The 20,622-nt window shown below is 41.7% G+C and overlaps 1 protein-coding gene across 2 annotated transcripts in view; it reads left to right on the forward strand.

The window, feature by feature from the left end:
• PLPPR1 (phospholipid phosphatase related 1) overlaps positions 1–20,622 on the forward strand; it is a 118,433-nt gene that overhangs the window by 51,670 nt on the left and 46,141 nt on the right. Inside the window, exon 1 of one of the 2 annotated variants that reach the window (XM_014543234.1) lies at positions 17,541–17,591. The exons of the other annotated variant lie outside the window; for it this stretch is intronic. Coding sequence (XP_014398720.1) covers positions 17,577–17,591 — 15 coding nt within the window. The 5' untranslated portion in view covers positions 17,541–17,576. Of the gene's footprint in view, positions 1–17,540; positions 17,592–20,622 lie in introns of those variants that run through there. 2 annotated transcript variants of the gene reach the window in all.

A 20,622-nucleotide genomic window follows, 5' to 3' on the forward strand; every position in this document is an offset into this window, starting at 1 on the left:
ATCCACTCCTGTTACACCAAACCAGATACATGTATTAGGGTTTGGAGGGCCCTTAGGATCAACCCATCCATATCACTTATTTATCATTGGGGAAACTGAGGCCCAGAGAGATTATGTAAAGTCTCTTGTCCAGTCACACAGTAACTTTAGTGAGAGAACGAAGACCAAACCCCATGCCTCCTGACTCCCAATTCAGTGTTCTTTCTACAAGACCAAAGAGCCCATGACTTCTTTTCATCTTTTACAATCTCAGTCCCTTTTTTTTTCATTTTATTTATTTTACATTCAATTAATTAATTTTAAATCTTTATTGTTGAAAGTATTACATATGTCTCCTTTTTTCCGCATTGACCTCTTCTAGCCCACTTTCACCCCCCCCCCACCCCTTGGCCTTCACCACCCTGTATCCATGGGTTATGCATGCAGATTCTTTGGTTGATCTCTCCCACTCACCACATTCCCCCCACACCTTCTCTCTGAGTCCCCGAGTTTACACCCTACCTGAGGATTCCACTGCATGTCCTCTGGGCAGGTGTCACAGTAGCTCTTCTAAAAGTGCGTTTCCTGGGAAACATGTAGCTTATGTGGCAGAACAATATAGTGAGATATTAATTTGTATGTGTGTTTATCCCCACTCCCTATACACACACACACACCATTCCATTCCATTTCAACATTAAGCCAGTAGCCAGGGGCTCAGTGTACTTCTCAAATGCCAGGGAGCCATGCCATGAAAACAGCTGAAACTACTTAAATTCACCGACTTTTCTTGTTTTTTAGCAAACCTTATATTCAGAGGAGAAGGATATTCCCCAAGACTAGACAAGAGGAACAAAATGGGTGGGTCTTTCACTTAATGGGGCATATGTCCTGCTGGGTGGCAGAACTTCTGTGTGTTGGCAAGACCTCAAAGGTGACCACCACTTGGGACACCAAAGAGGCTGGACTTTGGGCCCAGAGGCTTGGAGTCCCAGCAAAGATACCTGTGACCAAACTGTGGCACAGAAGTAGCGGAGCCACTGGAACTAGAAGGACCTGAGTGAGCAGGAATCTGGGGGCTTCGGGGCTGCCCAGTGCAGTACAGCACCCTGTATCTGAAGCTGGCTCGTAACCCGAATTTTAGCTCGCAACTCAAAGCAAAAAATCGGCCAAGAGACGCCTCGTATCTCGAAAAACTCGTTAGTCGGGACACTCCTAAGTCCAGGCCCCACTGTATTCAGAGGAGAAGGATATTCCCCAAGACTAGACAAGAGGAACAAAATGGGTGGGTCTTTCACTTAATGGGGCATATGTCCTGCTGGGTGGCAGAACTTCTGTGTGTTGGCAAGACCTCAAAGGTGACCACCACTTGGGACACCAAAGAGGCTGGACTTTGGGCCCAGAGGCTTGGAGTCCCAGCAAAGATACCTGTGACCAAACTGTGGCACAGAAGTAGCGGAGCCACTGGAACTAGAAGGACCTGAGTGAGCAGGAATCTGGGGGCTTCGGGGCTGCCCAGTGCAGTACAGCACCCTGGGGCTCTCTGATGCACTCTTAAGATCCTGGGGAATCCCATTAATTACTACAGAATAAATTTCTGTGGCCCCATGTGATGGCAACTCAAACTCACATATAAATTGACTTTTTTTAAAAGGGAATTTAAAAAAATACCCTATTTTATAGGCAAAATTTTTATCTGTTACATTTGTGTGAAAATTTTTATGAAAGCATAGGTATTACCTTTGCTCCAACAACTGGCATCCTGGCAACATTTGTTCTCAGAATCTAAAAAGACCCAAATTCAAAACTAATGATTTTCCCCAAAAGATTTATGGTGGGGTGGAGGTTTTGTTTGCTCTGTGAAGCCTTTCTTGACCAGACATCCCTTCTCTGGGCTTCTACTGTGTCTTCTAAATGCATCTAGAATTGTGCCTGACCCTCTGCATTATACTAGTTTTGCATAGGACCATCTCCCTTCCTACACTGTGAGCTCATTAAATGTGTGCCTTACTCTTCAGAGCATCCCCTGTGCATTCTTCATTTGACCCAGTGAAAATCAGAAAGCCCGAAGTTATTTAGAAGGTGTGAGGGGTCTAGCTTTTCAAATTTGTTGCTGCTGTTGTTTCAACTCAGGTCAATTCAATAAACTTAAGGGGAGTACCTAGTATATTTGGGGCACTTTGCTGTGAGAAAGAGTGTGCCTATTCGTTCGCATACACACACACACACACACACAATCTGGAAGCTCCTGATCTGGAAGCTCCTGGCCTGTTGGGGAGGGTAGGCAAAAACCAATACAAATGGTGAGTAAAAACCATATTGCAAATTCCCTTACAGTCATACCCACTGTAGGACCCTCTTTCAGGACTAGCATAAACCCAGCTGATTGTAACTCTGGTACAAAGACCAACCCGTGCAAGTCACATCAGGGTGGGGTGCAGGAGTACAAAGGCTGGATTCTGAAAGCAAGGAGTCCACATCCTTTATTTGGACCTGGAAGTGGATATAGTATTTGCCTCAGAAGTTTGGTGAGAATATATCACACTTAAAAGTGCAGTACAAAAAAGGTATAAAAAGGCTGTCAAAGAAAGCATCTATATATATAAAAACCTAATATGCAAAGTGTTCCCTCGGGAGTTCGACCTATGAGACTGGGAATTCACTAGCTCACTATGATGTGCACTGACCACCAGGGGGCAGCACAGAACAAATGAAGGCCCTGGCCAGCAGCTGAGGAAGGAAGGCCCCGATCATCCCTGATCGCAGGCCAGGCCTAGGGATCCTACCCATGCACGAATTTCATGCACCAGGCCTCTAGTAAGTATATAAAACAGATATCAGGGAATTAAATGGAGAAAATCCTATCTAATAAAAGGGTAATATGCAAATTAACCATCACTCAGTCACAAAGATTATGGCGCCCATAGCCACAAGATGGAGGCACCCAGTCCTCTCAGCCCTGCCAGAGTACCCCAGTCCCGGGGGGGAGGCTGCTGAGATCGGGCAGCATTAGCGGCCTGGCAGAATGCTTGCTTCGTCACCGCAGTGATGAGGCAAGTGTTCCACCCCGGCCACAGAGGGCCTCTGGGCAGTGGGCACAGAGCAGCCGGGGGTGGGGGGAACGCTTGCATCATTGCAGGCCGGGCTGAGGGACCCCCCCCCAATGCATGAATTTCATGCACCGGGCCTCTAGTAGAATATAAAGAGATAGAAAAGATAAATAAGGCACATTTAATCAATAAATTTAAACACACAAAAAAGAAACTGGACAGAGGTTGAAATTGACAATAAATTCCAGTGGGACTATTGGAGATATGATAGGTTGGAAAAGATGAGATTGTTTAAAAGCAGAGCCCATTGATTTCACCATAAATGCTACACAGAAACTGGGGAAACCATAATTTTAAAAGAGTAAAATAGTCAATTCATTGTAGAGGTGATTGGACAGGGTTGCTGCTAAATTTGGAGGAGAATGAGTTGACTGGGAGGAACAATAGGAAGTTAATAGAAATTTGCAGGGGTGATGCCGTAACCGGTTTGGCTCAGTGGATAGAGCGTCGGCCTGCGGACCGAAGGGTCCCAGGTTCGATTCTGGTCGGGGGCATGTACCTTGGTTGTGGGCACATCCCCAGTGGGAGGTGTGCAGGAAGCGACTGATTGATGTTTCTCTCTCATCGATGTTTCTGACTCTCTATCTCTCTCCTTTCCTCTCTGTAAAAAATCAATAAAATATATTTTTTTTAAAAAAAAAAAAGAAATTTGCAGGGGTGAAATACAAACTATGTGAGCTGAAGGAGTCAAATGTCAAAAGATCCCTCTCCCCAAGTCACTATATTATTTACCCAGGAGTCAATATAAAGTATTTTGAGCTGCAGCCCCCAAGGAGATTGTTCTGACCAAATTGGCCATTCCCATGACCTGCCCTGTCAAAATCAACCAGTTCTTAGCTCAGAATGAAAAAATGATTAGGTCTGCTTCCATAAGTTTGCCTTATTTATTATTGGATCAGAGGTTTGCTATTGAATCAAAGCCACAATGATATATTAATCCTTTTTTTCAATTACAGTTTATATTCAGTATTATGCTGTATTAGTTTCAGGTGTACAGCATAGTGGTTAGACAATCATGTACTTTTAGAGTGGGCCTATCCCCCTACCCCCCCCCCCCGATATTTCAAGTACCCACCTGGCCTCATAGTTATTACGATATTATTGACTGTATTCCCTATGCTATAATTTACGTCTCTGTGACTATTCTATAACTATCAATTTGTACTTCTTAATCCCTTCACCTTTTTCACACCCGGTCCCCTACCCCATCCCCTCTGTCCACCATTGGTCTATTCTCTGTATCTATTTTGTTTGTTTTATTTTGTTCTTTAGATTCCACATATAAGTGACACATTAATTCTTAACTAATTCTCAATTTTATATTGAAATAAAAATAAAGAGTGTCTGCAGTCATTTAGTAAAAAAAAAAAAAGTTCAGTGTAAGGTTCAAATAATATCTGTTTATTTTCCAGTTCATCAAATTTTCCACATCTCCAAGATCATAGAAACAGAAACAAAAGCTAGTTTCTTAAGTGCCTTAAAGCTAATGTGGGGTCACTGATTAACTCTTCCTGGAGAATCAGTAGACCTTTAGAAATGAAAATTTACTTTATTTTTTCCATGTATAAAAGCAGGGAGCATAAAATGCAGAAAAGAAAAAAAAAGAAAACATCCATTGTCCAATCATTCAAAAAAATCTACTGCTAATAATTTGATGTTGTTACAAATTATTAGCAGTAGATTTTTAATCGCCCTTTTTATCTTTGTAATTAAAAGGGCGATTAAAAAGGCTTTTGCAAAATAAGATGCCTAAGTCTAAAGTACTGGCTATTTGAAAGCTTCCATCTCTGCAACAAGATCTTAACAAGCTCTTTAATGGGAAGTAAAATTCAGCCTTAAAACTGACCATAAACTTAGAGGACCCGTTTGGAGGGCCGCAGCAGCAAGGTCAGCAGATTCTAAGGCCTCTCCGGTCTCTGTGCCTTGCCAAGTGACTGAGGTGGAGAGGCAATGTAACCATTGCCTTCTGATTAATTAATGTTTAATTTTCAGTAGCAAAAGTATACTTCCTCTTGTAAGTTCTCATTAAGTTTCTTAGAATCAGTTAACACTCTGCTTATAAGGATGTGGGTATTTTCCCTAATTACTGTGATTTTGAGTACTGCTGTCAAAATCAGTGCTCTGTATCTCACTGTCAGAGATCATGACAGCGGCGTACATCCTTCTCCCCTCCCTCCCCTGGAAACCATCCAGTCCTCTCTGGAAATTAAATGCAGTAAAAGGTTTAATAAAGTGGAGAAGGCGGGGGGGGGGGGGGGGGGGGGGGGGCGGATCCAGACATATCACATCTCATTTCAGGCCGTTCCAGAATAAAACCAGAATGTATTCATCAGAGTGATGAAATGTGCGGTCTGTTTAAACATTAAGGATATGGATGCAGAGTTCTGTTACTTAGGATAAATTTCATTATTGCAAAATCCAATTCATTCTGCTGAACAGGAATGCTGACATGATTTATGCTCTCAGAAGCACATTTCCCACTCCTGCTTTTTCCTTTCATGTGAAGAGATATGGAGGAGGGTATATGTAAATCCTGGCTTCTCCACCCCTTCAGCTGCCCCTGCTCTGGGGTAGAGTAAGTTTCATCACTGGCAAAGTTTGGAAGCAGCACTAGACATGCATGGCTCAGCTTCTTCCTCCTTCCTACCCATTGGGAGCCAGATACCACGGGAAACATGTTCTGATCTGTGCCTTCTTTGTGGGGAAGGACTGTGGTTTTCTAGCACTGTCTGTGCTTAAGTAGGTAAGTCCACCTAATTCTGTGGTTCAGTATTAGAAGATCCATCTCAACCCCATCCTCCAAACCAGCCCTTAGAAATATCAAGGGAGACTAGCTTGATCTCTCTCACACCTTCTCTCCTAATTGATTCAAAATACTTGGTGGGTGAAAAGGGTGCTATTTACTGGCTCCCTTAAAAATGAACATCACCAAACACAAAGGCTGGTAATAAAAAGAAAACTAAACAAAAACACCACTCTATTTTTAGGCATGTTTTTAAGGAGCTTTTTTCTTTAGTCACTCTCTATTCTAAATTTTCAGTGTAAATTCTGTAACACACCCTGCCTTTTAGCATTTAATTCTGGATCTATTTAATTAAAAGGAAGGATAGAGAAGAAGCCTCGCTATCAATGGCCAGAATTTTCCTTGGCAGAAGGCTGTTATCTTCACAAATTGATATTTTCCCCCTGTTGTATTAGGAATGATTTTCCCCATTTTACTGGGATGAGGTAAGCTTGAATGACTAGCCCAAGTTCTCATAGCTGGTTAGCAGCAGAGCAGGGAAATGAACTATACAGTTCGAAGGCCAGAGCTTTTTCTTCACGTAAGCTTTCATTACATCTCTCCCCACAACCCTTATCTACCCTTTCACTATCAAGGCCACTAGAATGGGAGGAGAAATAAGGAACAAAAAATGGTGCCTTGATAATTAATACTTTCTGGAAGTGTAACCCAAAAATGTAGTTTTGGCTGCTTGCTGCAATGAAAGACAAACTGATAAGGCAGGTGTTGGTGCAAAAGGAAAGAGATTTATTCAGGTGCCATGCAACCTGGGAGAATGGTGGACTCTCATCTCAAAGACTATCTCTTCTTCCTGCTCAAGCCAGCAGTTCTTAGAGGGGAGGGGTTTTTTTTCCTATCCAGTTATCTTGCTGGCTTTTGGCATGCTCAGGTCCTGTCCATTCATCTTTCTAGATTTCAGTGTATTGGGGCCCTATCCATGCATCTTTCTAACTTTTGGCAATGCTCAGTGGCTCAGTGTTAACCTCCCCCAGAGACATCTTGGTCAGTGGGGGAGACTCCCTGGCCCTCTGACTGTCTATCAGAAGAGGGCAGTGATTTGCCTGGAAGCCATTTTTTAAAAATTTTTTTTATTGATTTCAGAGAGGAAGGGAGAGGGAAAGAGAGATAGAAACATCAATGGTGAGAGAGAATCATTGATCAGCTGCCTCCTACCTGCCCCCTACTTGGGATGGGGCCCACAACCTAAGCATGTGCCCTGACCAGGAATCAAACGGTGACCTCCTGATTCACAGGTTGACACTCAACCACTGAGCCACACCAGTTGGGTTGGAAGTCTGCTAGCTATAAATTGAGTTTAAGTATTTTTTTTCTGCCCCCAAACAGATTAAGCCACATGAAACAGGGATTTAGCAAAATTTCTCCTACTGCAATAATTTATTTTTTCCAAGTGCTTTTGAAAAAGACCTGTGTGAGGCCCCACATGTTTTTTTTTTAAATCTTATTTGAATATGCTTTTGGTCTAAAAATTATTTGCAATTGCAAAACTATTCTGATGACTCTTTTCTTCCAAATTTGTTGAACTGATTTGAAAATGTCACTACAGAAGTCAACATTTTTTGAGTTTATTACTCAGAAATTTCTTGTCTATGAGAAGGTTAAGATTTATTTATGTCACCACAATAACAGAACCCATATTTTACAGAAATATCCAAGTGAACTTTGCTCACTGTTTATTCGCTTGTAGAGTGGTGCTGTTTTCTTCCTGTGCTTGTAGGCAGTATCAGGGAGAAATACTCTAAGGGTTTATGAAGTTGAGGAAAATATAACTCAACTGGAAACTCATGTTCTAGGAGATCAGAGTATGACCCTCAGGGGTGAAGGCAAATGTTATAGCTCAAGTCTGCCACTTACCTGGCAGGGCTTCATCAATATGTACGGAATGAACTAAGGTAAAAACCTGGATGAGCCTTAGGGTCAGTTGGAATTAGACAGCCATACCAGGCTTCAAGTAGAATTAAATATGAGAAATCTAGAGGTGTGTCTATGTGGGTTTGATGTATTCTTCCTTTGTGTTGTTCCTTAAGATATCAAATTTTAAATCCTAGAATTCTAACTTCTAAGGTGTAACACTAAAAGTATGTTTGAGGATAGAGGGTGAGAAAGCTAGGATATTAAAATTTCCTATAAGGTGTAATCATTCATAAGTAATTATATCAGCCATCTGGCATTTATATGATGGTAAATATGGGAAAACTTGCACTTATTTTTTATTGGTATTTAATAATTTTTATCCCTGACAAATTACAGGGTTGTATGTGTTCTAGAGTGAAGAAATGCAGTTCTTCATGTCATACACTGTGCATTCCAAATCTACATATTCTTCCTTTTCCCTCCCAATTCCTTTCATGATTGTGTGCCTTTGCCTGTCTGTACCAGTGGAAGGGGAGAGACCAGACCAGTATTTTTTGTATTAGAGAAGTTTCCCACACAGAGAACAGTTGGATTTTACTCTCATTACAACTAAGTGGGAGCTGTAAGCATCACTGATGCTGTTCACCACCATGCAGATTCAGCTGTCTCTTTGATTCCTAGGACTTGGAAATGCTGAATCCACAGCTGCTGTGATATTTTTTTTCTGCTCAAAAAAAATTTTTAAGGCCACCAACATCTTTCATTTATTTTGGGGAAAAAAAACGAATATGTACATGCTGTACTTTTATTTCCTTCAGTTTCATTTAAAACAGATGATGTTTCTATGTAGATTTTTCTAAGAAAAATAGTTTCCTATCCGCTTTGATTTGTTGATCATTTTATAGTGCTTATAGAATTACCAAGAGCACTTATTCTTCTCCTGCTGCTAGAACACCAATGCCCCCTGCTGATAAATTCCCCAGAACTTCCTTCAGAAAATGAGAACATAACCCTCTGTGTTACAACAGGCACGGTATTCACCAGCCTTGTCTGAAAGGGACACGTGCTTCTAGGGTCATCTTAGTTGGCTTTATTAGCCTCTCATTAGTGTAATTTCCTCTATTAGCCTTTACTAACACAGAAGTTATTTCATGCTTGGCTGGCTTTATTACAAAAACAATTTTAAAGGTATCGATAGAGCTCTGCACCTGACAAAATGAGAACCAGAACTAACATTTGATTATGATAATATAATTTCTGTTACATTATATTTACATTTAATGGGAGAAGTCCCTCAACAAAATACCTTCGTATTTGTCTTTGTTTCTTTGGTATTTTAGAACTTATGTCATAATGAGATTTTAAAACCTAATGCTCTTGATTTACTTGAATTCCTTCTAATGTCACCTCCATCAAGTAATTTCTTGGTTTCCCTAGTGATAGAAAACATGTCACCTAGCAAAGCAACCAGTTGCATCTTTGCCTGCTATAACAGCTTTTGCAATAACAAATCTAATTCTTCTTAATTCTTCAAAAGTTGGAAAGAAAGAATGTTCTTCTCCTGACATTCTTTTCTTTCCCAGGAAGAATACTGTCAACTATAAGAAAAAAGACAAATACATTTACGTTTGACCAAAGGGACAAAATGTCAGAATGCCAGTAGAATATAAAATTCCTATTTTCAAATGGTATGCTAATTTTTAGTCTCCTCCCTCTCTCTCTTTCTCTCTCTCTCTCTCTCTCTCTCTCTCTCTCTCATTGGTTACAATACACTTTAAACAGTGTTATTTTTGGCCCTAGCTGGTGGTTTGGCTCAGTGGATAGAGCATCGGCCTGCAGACTGAAGGGTCCCGGGTTCGTATCTGGTCAAGGGCACATGCCTGGGTTGTGGGCTGGATCCACAGTAGGGGGCATGCAGAAGGCAGCCAATCAATGATTCTCTCTCATCACTGATGTTTCTATTTCCCTCTCCCTTCCTCTCTGAAATCAGTAAAAATATTTTTTTTTAAAAAAAAGAGTTATTTTTTAACTCAATAAAGGAAAGAGGAGACAAATTCCATTTCTGTATAGTGTGATTTGAATGTTCCCAAGAACATGCAAACTCAGGGCTTCTTCATGAATGCCTAGAAATTGGTAGATCTCCTGGCTCGGCCCACATATTCTTAAGCAAGCAGTGTCATGTCAGATGCGGATTTCTCACGAGGTTGGAAAATTAGTGAATTTGGACTGAGATGTTTTAATCAGCACAAGGCCAGTTGGATCTTTGTGAGACTCATCATTCCATTGAGCTCTGCCACGTCTCTTCAGGCAGATGCAAAATCAAAGCTCCTAGTGCTTTCTATGCAACCCACACCCACTCCTTTCATTTGCAGTTCATTTTGCTGTCCTGGTAGCCAATAACCAATAACAAAACAAGCAATGACCTTAAGCCTAGCACCAATAGCCACATTCATATTGTTAGCCTTGTTCTGCCACTGAGTCTTAAAAGTTGCTCTTTGCTATTATACTGTTCCTAAGATAATGCAAGATGGTTTTATTTTTTGAGGGAACAAATTATAATATATATTTTTTCATCTTTATTGAATTTATTGGGGTGACATTGGGGAATAAAATTATTTAGGTTTCAAGTGTGCTATCGTATAATTATATATATGAAAGCCTAAGTGACCATTATGACCGAACAACTGGAACTACCAGTTGACCTGTCGCTATGACGCACACTGAACACCAGGGGGCAGACGCTCAATGCAGGAGCTTCTCCATGGTGGTCAGTGAGCTCCCTCAGCCAACCTTCTCGTCAGCCAACCTCTCATGGTCCCTCCCCCCAACCTCTCCGGCTAAGGCTCTGGGCACCGGAGAATCTGGGTCCGGGAAGCCTGTAGGAGGAGAGTGACCCCAATGCTGATTGAGACAGTGTAGCAGCTTGGAGGGGGCAGAAGGGCAAGGCAGCAGCCTAACTGCAAAGATATCAAGTAAGCACTGCCGCCATCTTACCTCTGCCACCACTGGTGCGTCAGCCACTTCTAGCTCGGCTGGTGCCTTTCCGGGCTCCCAACCACTGATTGGCTAGCACTCCTACAGTGGTGTGCCACCATTGGCCGAAGTCAGCTACCTCTCATGCTTGGGGCGGAGCCCCGAGAAAATGTGTGGCTGAGGTAGAAGAGATGACCTGTCTGTTAGCAACTCTGCCCTGGGGAGAGTGAGGCGGCCCGAGCACGGGCAGTGAAGTAGAGCTGTATTTCCACCTCAGAGTGTAGCTGGTGTTCAGGCCATTTTGGGGTGCTCTGTCTGTGGTCTTTGCTTGCTGCTACCTCAGCACATCTACACAACTAGATCAGGGCCTGCCGCCAACCTCCTTCGGTCCCTCCCCACAGCCAGCAGGCCCTGATAGCTGCCTTCTCTCTCCTGTGCATGAATTCGTGCACCGAGCCTCTAGTAATTGTATATTGTATTGTGTTCACCATTCAAAGTCAAGTCTCCTTCTATCACCATTTAACTCCACTTTATCCACTTCTACTTGTTCCCATCCCCCCTCTCCTTCTGGTAATCACCATACTATTGTCTGTGTCTATGAGGGGTTTATTGTTTTTGTTTGTTTATGTTTGGTGTTTGGGTTGTTTTTATTTTGTTCAATCCCTTCACCTTTTTCACCCAGAAAATGAAGTTATCTGAGTAACTGTACAGTATAGGAAAGTAAACACATTGGGTTAAAGGCAGTAATAAAATCAAGGGAGGGTTTTATTTTGTGCTTTACACTTTTTTGTTTATTTTAAATGTTTAAGATGTGCTGAGAGGCAGTGAAGACAAGGAGGTCCACAACTCAGAAAGAAGAAAAATAAGAGAGAGCAGTATTTCCAAGGAAGACAAATTAGTTAACAACTGAGAGTGAACGGGCTTTCCCCTGTCTTGTTTCTTTAAGTATTGCTGTTCAATTAAATTACATTTAATGTTCCTCTCATTACCATCACCCAGTATTTGAGCAATATATTTTAGACCCAAGTGTTAGGGCTTTTGTTTATCTTTATGAAATTTCTTTAAGTTAAATTTAGTCATTCATTCCAGCCTATTGAGAAATTTCCGGATTCTGATTTTGTCTTTCAGAACATAGGCTATCCTTCAAAGCCCACATCATTCACAGATTTGATAAGGCTGACTTCTAACTCACTGGCATAAGACTGAGAAATGACCACATCTAGAATTCTCCATTAATATTACTACTGATTTCATTAATAAACTCACTTTGAGTTCCTCCAATATTCAATATACCTATTATCCAGTCCACTTTTCTATCTTGTCCACCAGGTTCTCAAGGTCACATTTTGCCAGGTTCCTGGATGTAATCTAAATATACCACAAATAACTAATTTCCCTGCTATGCCAACCTAGTAACTCCATTAAAGAATGAAATAAGATCAGTCTGAGATGACCTGACTCATGCTTACTGAACCCATCTGGCTCAGAGTGATCAGTGCTTCCTCTTCTAAGAGCAAAGAAAGTTGCAAATCAACAAATAGCAGGTGATAATACTACATGTATAGTGCTACTTGGAGACTATTCTAAGTTTTTCATATGTAATTAGTTCATTTAATCTTCACATCACCCATCGGTTGGTAGATAGTATTGTCTTCATTTTATAGATGAAGAAACTGAGATATAGAGAATTTAAGTGACTCTCCCAAGGTCAGTGAGGGACAAAGGCAGGATTTGAACCTAAGCTCCCAGCTTCTAGAGTCAGGTGCCTTTATCACTGAATTATACCCCTTAACAGTAATGGAAAGTGGCTGCATCTGGTGTCTTTGGCCAAAATAATGATGTACAACAAACCACTCTAAAACTCAGTGGTGTGCAACAGTGATCGTTTATTTAGCTTATGAGTCTGTAGATTGCTTTTTAGACCTTACTGGGCAGTTCTCCTGGTCTTGGCTTGGCTCACTCATAAGTCTGAGAGTTGACCAGCTATTGTCTGGGGCTCACACATCTCTGTGGGTTAACTGGCTGTCACCTGGGGTGACTTGACTCTCCTCCATATATCTAATGGCTCCCTCTAGCAAGCTAACCAGGCATGTTCTCCTGGTGAAAGCAGAGGTGCAAGAGCAAATGGGAACACACAGATGCTTTTTATGCCTCTGCTTGTAGTCACATCCAATGAGGTTTTTGCTGCAGTGACAAGGATTCTCCCAACATCAACGCTGTTCCCTGAAACTATGGGCAGCACCTCCCCAGACGGAGGGAGACCCCAGTAATATGTCACCTGGAGCCAAACCCTTTACACAACTAGATTCAGAAATCTGGCCTCCAGAGGAGATTCTTCAAAAAGAGAGGAACACACAGAAAATAAGCAACACAAAAGCATCTCCGGCTTCCTCTCACTCCTCCTGCCTCGGCCTTCTAGATAATGTCACTGGGTGCTTACATCAACCTGTTCTTCACCTGTAATGTCAGAGAAGAGGATTTTTACAACCATCATAAAGACTGGAAGGGACTCTAAAGAGATATTTAGGAGGAAAAGTGTTTTTGGTTTCTAATGAGGTTTAGATTTACTACATGGCAATTTACAGAGCATTCCTTGTTATTAATGGTTGTCCTGAGGCGCTTGAGAGAATGTGGGCTGTAGGAGCAGTGGTCTGTGGGTATTGGCACCCATCTGGCTAGCATCTGGATCTTGAATTCTAGTCTGGCTTTTATTCATTTACTGAACAAGCCCTCATGGAGCACCCACCACATACCAGGCTTCGGGAACACAATGGCTCTGCTGTATGCACCATCCCTGGGGACCTCTTGGTCCAGGACACTGATTTTTTATAGGCTCCCAGGTGGAAGGATATATCTTTCAGACTTAGGGTACTCATTGGAATCTTTTTAGGAATTAAAGTTGCATGATTATTATTATTACTAGAGGCCCGATGCACGAAATTCATGCAAGAATAGGCCTTCCTTCCCCCAACTGCCGGCACTGGCTTCCCTCTGGCACCCGGGACCTGAGCTTCCCTCCGGCTGCCGGCTGGCACCCGGGACCCGGGCTTCCCTCTCAGCCCAGCTTCATCCGGAAGGTCGTCCAGAAGGATGGCTGGTCTAATTCGCATATTACGCTTGTATTATTATAGATTCTCTCTCCAACACCTCTGAGTCCTTGAACTTGCTGAGTGAATATAACCTCCTCCTGAATATATCCAGCTAAACATATTTTTTTTCTGATTCCAAGGGAATAGAGTTGCTGTCCTCCTTCATAGGAAACAAAGGAGCCATTGCTTGGGAATGGGTTTGGCTAAACCTGGCTTAGCTCATACAGCAATACTAATAGTTATCAGAATCTACTTTTGGAGACTCTATGATGGTGATGATGCAGGTTGGAAGGGGACAGTTGGCAAAGCTCCGACCAGCACCCTGACTACACACTCTGGTTCTGACATCAAAAATGTCATGAAAATGTAAAGACACCATTGAAATGAACTTTCACACACTGGACTTTCTACCCTCTGAGGCCATGTGACAGGTCAAAAGGCAGAGGCAGCAGTCAAGAATGACAAGGTGCCCAATGATAAACAATGATTAACTTCCTAATATGTAACTAAGTCCCTGAACCGTTTCAGCTCAACATGCCGGGCTAGAGCGAATGCTCTAAATGTATCTTCTAAAGTAATTTCACATTTCATTGAATAAATTTCCATTGACAAGGCGTGCTCAGCCATAAGAACCCTGGCATAATGGCAGAGTATTTGGAGTGCTAAATGATACAGATTATGCACTGTGCCTTGTTCAGAATGTTTTAAAATGGAACAATCATTTGAAAAGGAACAAATATCAATCTGAGAGAATAACAGCAAGAAAAGGAGGCTTAGATGACTTTGCAGAACCTCCAGTCAAGCATAGATAGCCAGAGAGTGACAATTTTTCATAAGAATCGGGAGATTATGCACTCTGGGAGCCTCTCCCCTATCATTGGGTGTTAGAATAATTGTCCCCCTAATTCAGATCTCTAAGCAGCTTAATTCCTGTTCTTATCTCAGTTCAATTTAGAGAGAACATAAGAACAAAAATGCTGTATCTTTTCAGTATCTGCTTCTCTAAATGAAACTGTTCAGATGACTCGAAGCTCTGAGTTTATGTTCATGGCTGGACATTCCTCTCAAAGACAAGGTAAAGAAAGCCTCTCCAACCCTAACCGGTTTGGCTCAGTGGATAGAGCATTGGCCAAGCTCTGAGTTTATGTTCATGGCTGTACATTCCTCTCAAAGACAAGGTAAAGAAAGCCTCTCCCAAGCAGAGACTCAAATTGAGACACGGTCTTAGGATTGTTAGGGGTGCGGGGGGGGGGGGGGGAGTATAATAACATCTTCCTAACGAAATACGTTGGTGGACACCTTAGCCTAAGATTAGAGGGGAGAACATCTTTGCTCCATTCAATGCTCTAAATTTAGTAGAATCACCATGTTTGCATCACTTTTCATGCCAAACTCCATGATACAGCAACAATATCAGATGCCAGAATTGGGGCCATCCCTGGGGCAGGAGATAGCCACCTTAACTGAAGCTACTGGCTTCCTCCAACATTAAAATAAACCATCATTGATGAGCAAATAACTGGCCACCCCCCATGCTAGGTTGCCTCTTGTGCCCTCTCCTCTGGAGAGGATACTTTAGAACTAGTTTTCTTGTTGCAGGAACATGAAGTACTTTGAAGGAGCACAGAAATCCTTCCAGCATCTACTAAAAACCTTGTGGTATTCCATGTCAGGACCCATTTTATGTATCTGAACAGGTGGTGCTCCTTATGTCATCAGATGTGGCCTAGTTCTAATCAATTGTAATGGCTAGAGTACCGTGTGGAAAAAGATTGGAAGACCCAACTGGCTTCATCAGGAAAGAACCCCAAGAATCACTGCTGTCTTTCATAATCCTGGATGGAGGAACATGGCATGTTTGGCATGTTTTGATCATTCTAGTTCTGTTGACTTAAAACTACTATTTTTTCTCATTTCTTTAAAAAACATGGGGAACAGGAAGCCTAGTTGGGTGTGGCAGATGGGTTTAGGTCCTCCACATTTTGAACAATGAAGATGTCGGTCCTGTATGCGTGTCATCTGATCGTTTATTGGGTGCCTGTTATAAAATGGTGCAGGCATTTCTAAGCTACAGCTATCCAACATAGGAGCACTAGGAAAAGTGGACAAGTGGTCTGCCCCGGAGACAAAGGAGGAGCTGCGCCTCCTGGAATCCCAACGAGCAACAAAAGGTTTGAAACTGCCAAGTCTCTTCTTGTCATCTGCTAGGCAAGAGGCACAGCTGCAATGGAGGACACACGTTTCCTAGAGATGACTGCCTTCCTTTCTCTTCATCCTCTCCCAGGCCCTGTACAGTATAGATATTCAACACATACTTGTTGTGATAAGGGTTGAATCCATGCTGCCTAGAGATGCCTAGTGCTAAACTGCCACAACTTAGAAAACACATTTTACGATGAAATCATTTGTTAAGTGATCACATTCCTGCATTAGCACTCAACGGTTTATTGTTTTTTAATTCACAACACAGAAGAGCTCTCTTTCTCTTCCTTCCTTCTCAATGCATCCCCACTGATCTGCCTAAAGAATACAGGGGCTAATTCTGTTATGTCCTTCATCCCTGTCTATATTCACCACAATTAGAAACCAAGGACTCCAGGTAATCTCTCACCCTGTGGCCTCTTGTGCCCACACAACACCATCTCTAATTGACTCCATCTCCCACCTACCTGTGCACTCCACAACTCACAAGTCTGTCATCACTAGAGTCCCTTGTCTTTGTAACCTTGTCTGAACAGTTCCTTCCTCTTCTTACTCTGAGCTTGGCTTTAGCAATTACATAGCTTCCTAGAGCTCTCCCGAGTGCCTATTTTATTTCCTCACACCCTTGTGCTATTGCACTGGGAGACAAGGTGGGTGTCCTTGCTTCTCATCACTTCTAGACAATTGCTCTATTCACCTTAAAAACCACCAGGCTTGGAAACTCATCCCATCAATTGGTACCACTCACTCTGCCTCCTTGGAGCAGTTATACAAAGTTCTGGACCACTCCCTCCCTCATTCTTTGAAGATTCTAGTTCATGGCTCACTAGTACTTTCTCTTCAACTCTGTCTCCTTTGCTCAATCATCTCATTTCTTTGACTCCTCCTTTCTCTCTGTGTGCTCACTTCTAGGTGATCATATACTCTGATGACTCCCAAAATGTATCTCTACCTGCTTATCTGACTGCCTCCTGGACATTTCACTTGGATGTCTACGAGGCATCTCAAAATGTATATGGTCAAAACTAAACATCTTATTTTCCCCATCCCAAATGTACCCTTTTTTACGGCCTCCCCATGTGACAGAGACTTCACTTTGTGCACTGCTGTTTCTCTAATGCCTGGCATAGTTTATCAACAAAAGTTCAATTAATGAATTTCTTTATATCTTCGTAATAGTAGTTGAAAACTAACCTTACACGATATTTTACTTCCTCTCTGTTGTGAGAGAACTAAGTGGGATTTTGTGAGCTTGCTCCAGAAATGCCATGGCACAGCAGGATCAGTGATAGGCCGAGTCCCTGGTAACTGACCTGTAAACAGACCTTTCTGCCAACTCTGATTTCTCTGACAAGGGACTCTGCTGCACTCTAACGTGGGTTACTGCCAAGGTCACCCTGTCCAATGACAGGTTTGAAGGTGTCACTTCCCTGCTCAAAACCCTTCATTTGTTTCCTCTTGAGTATAAATAATGTTAACGACTTCTGCCTGCATGCACAGCTCTCCTCTTTTGAGTTTGCACCTACTTGTCATCTCTCATCCTGAGAAGGAGCCCTTGGTACACCCAGCATGCTACCCCTAAAGGTGAAGCTGGTCCCTGAACACATCTATGTCAGTTTACTTGATGGGAAATAACAAAAATGAGACTGGCTTAGCAAAAAAAGGGGGGGGGAATATATTAACTCATGTAACTGTAAAGCTCTCTATTTACTAACATAGGAAGATAATCAAAATATGCAAGCTATGGAACAACATGTGCAGTGTAATTCTAGTTTATACATTTTAAAATCTACCTATGATTGTGTGTGTTCATATGGGAAGGGAGGAAAAAGTCTAGAAAAATAGATACTACATGTTAATAATGATTAATCTCTGGTGATTTAATTCTGATTAGAGTGTTTTATAATTTTTTAAAAGGTTCAAATTTATGTTTGGTTCATGGTACAACCCTGCTAATGAAGTCATCATGTCCTGTCTCATCGGAAGCCACTAGACATGTGTGGCTATATAACTTTAAATAAATTAAGATAAAATAAGATTTAAAAGTCTGTTCTTCAGTTTCAGTAGCCACGTTTCAAGGGCTTGGGAGCCACACATGGCTAGTAGCTACCATATTGAGAGTACAGACAAAGAGCATTTCCATCGATGCAAAACGTTACTCCCACAGAGCGAAGCCTGACAAGCGAAATGAACCTAGATGCTCACGAAATTGCTTTCAGTAGGATAACTGACTTTGCTTAGATGCAGCCGGAGCGAAGCAGGTGCAGGCCTGAGCACCTGTGATCTGACAGTCTCCAGGAGTGTGAGTGAGCATCGGGTCTGTGTTCATTTATGCAGCGCAGTGTGTTTGGGAGAGGCACTATTACAGAGGCAACTTAACCAGTAATTTTAAGGAACATATGGAAAGTCCCTACCTGGTAATTTTTAAAGGAAAATGAGAACATCTAAATCTTGTGCAACATTGAGATTTACCTGTTTTAATTAGAAAGAAGAACAAACTGGTTGATTTGGAAAAATGTCTTTCCTTTTCTTCTCATTTGCCTAATTCCCAAGAAACTTAGCAAGGCATTTGGAGAAAGAAGAATCATGTTGCTTTCTGGTAGGGAAATGAGAACGGTATCTTAAGTACTTCTGTCGAAAATTATTTTAAAGGAAACAGGAAGCTCTACCTTGTGTTTTTTAGTGTTGCTGGGGTTTTTGTTTGAATCATTAACATTTGTTCTACACGGCATGCAGAATATTCAGTGTTTTTTATATGTTTTATTCTCATTTAGAGTCATAAAATCTTTTATAGTGCTTGCTTTTCCCCCAAATAGATCTGTAATTTAAAGACTCATGATGAGAAGAGGATTCATGTTGTAAATAACAAATAGGAAGTCTCCATAATTTTCATTTAAGAGATAACAGTGTGATTTTAATACTTAATAGCAACTGATTATAAATATATATTATATATATTATATATATTACATTTAAAACCATGAAACAGTAGGTCCATGAAAATATCCCTCATTTTTAGAGCAAAATAATTACAACTCTTTCTTTTCAAAGCACCTATTAAGATCTTGCATACCAGACATAACTGTTCAGAACATGTTGATTTATATTCAAAACTTTAGTTTTAGCCAATATGCTAATAAGATGTCTTAAACAGTTTCAGGTTATATGTTTGTTGGACAGATGCCAGAATTACTGTGAGTGAAATGAATTCTAGAATCTCATCCACTCATTCAACTGATATATTTTTAAAATCTATTATGTACCTGTGCTAAACTGGAGTTACAGATATGAAGGACACTTTCCCTTCAGGCCTCACAGTTTGGTGGAGGGAGACACAGGAAAATCAGAGATGGCGATGCAAACTGTGCGGCCTGGGGTCCTGCAGGTTTTGCCAGGGAGCTGTAGAAGCACCGGAGGAGACATCTCATCGCACTGCAGAGGTGCTCAAGGGGGACTTCCAGAGCCATTTCAGGGACTCTACTGTTCGGCTAAGCCAGTGTGCATCCACTCGGGGTTCTTCTTTACAGCATCTGTACCTAGTGTCCTATACCACAGTATTCCTAGGGATGAAAAACCCATTACATGCCCCCACCCCCAAATAAGGAAAGTACAGGATCAGACATACCATGGAGCCTCACTGAGCTCAATCCCATTCCGGTGGAGCCATAATAACAAGGCAAATTTCTTTTGTTGGGCTGAAATCCTATTCTCTCCTATTTCTCCAAGATTAAGTGGATTAGAATGTCATAAATTACTTTTATTTGCAACATCATACATTAGGATTTTTAATGTGGATATTATTATAACACGGACAGGCCAAAGGAAGTAACAATGAAGTTCTCTTTTTTTCTTCAGAGGAGGCACAAGACTCAAAACGATTTGTTAGGACCAATTAGAAAGCCACTCTTTACGCAGAAAGACAAACCGCCCTCCCCCAAGCCAGTGCAGTGCTCAGTTAGAAAACAAAAACTGCCATGATGATGATTCAAACACTAGGCTTGTGCATTCACTTGTGCTATCAAGGTTTGCTCACCCGGAGGCTATGTCTGCTGATTAAAGCCATATCTCTTTTACTGGAAACCTCTTTTGATTATTAATGAAGGAAATTTTAAAGATGGCAAGAAAATTGCATTTCCTTTGGAAATTATAGTTTAAGTGTAGTTTCTTCAACTGGCTTTTTAAAAATTGAGAAGGCCTCAGCCTTATAGATTAATGAGATTTTCCTCCCTTATGCCCACTCAAAGCCCCCACCCCACCTACTTATTTACATAATAAGTCTACTGCACACATCACACCTGTCATTCCCTAGAGTAGGGCTAACTATCCCGGGTGTTTGGGCAATTGTATTTCCAAAGATTTTCTTTTCTTTCTTTTTTTTAAAACAAATACATTTTTATTGATTTCAGAGAGAAAGGGAGAGGGAAAGAGTGATAGAACCATCAATGATGAGAGAGAATCATTGGTCGGCTGCCTCCTGCATGCCACACACTGGGGATCAAGTCCCCAACCTGGGTGCCCTTACCAGGAATTGCACCTCCTGGTTCATAGGTCGAAGCTAAACCACAGATCCATGCCAGCCAGGCACTTTTTCACATTTTGTACAGTGTAAGGCTGT

The sequence above is a fragment of the Myotis brandtii genome, unplaced genomic scaffold (genome assembly GCF_000412655.1).
Source record: "Myotis brandtii unplaced genomic scaffold, ASM41265v1 scaffold320, whole genome shotgun sequence".
In the NCBI taxonomy this organism is placed as follows: domain Eukaryota; kingdom Metazoa; phylum Chordata; class Mammalia; order Chiroptera; family Vespertilionidae; genus Myotis; species Myotis brandtii.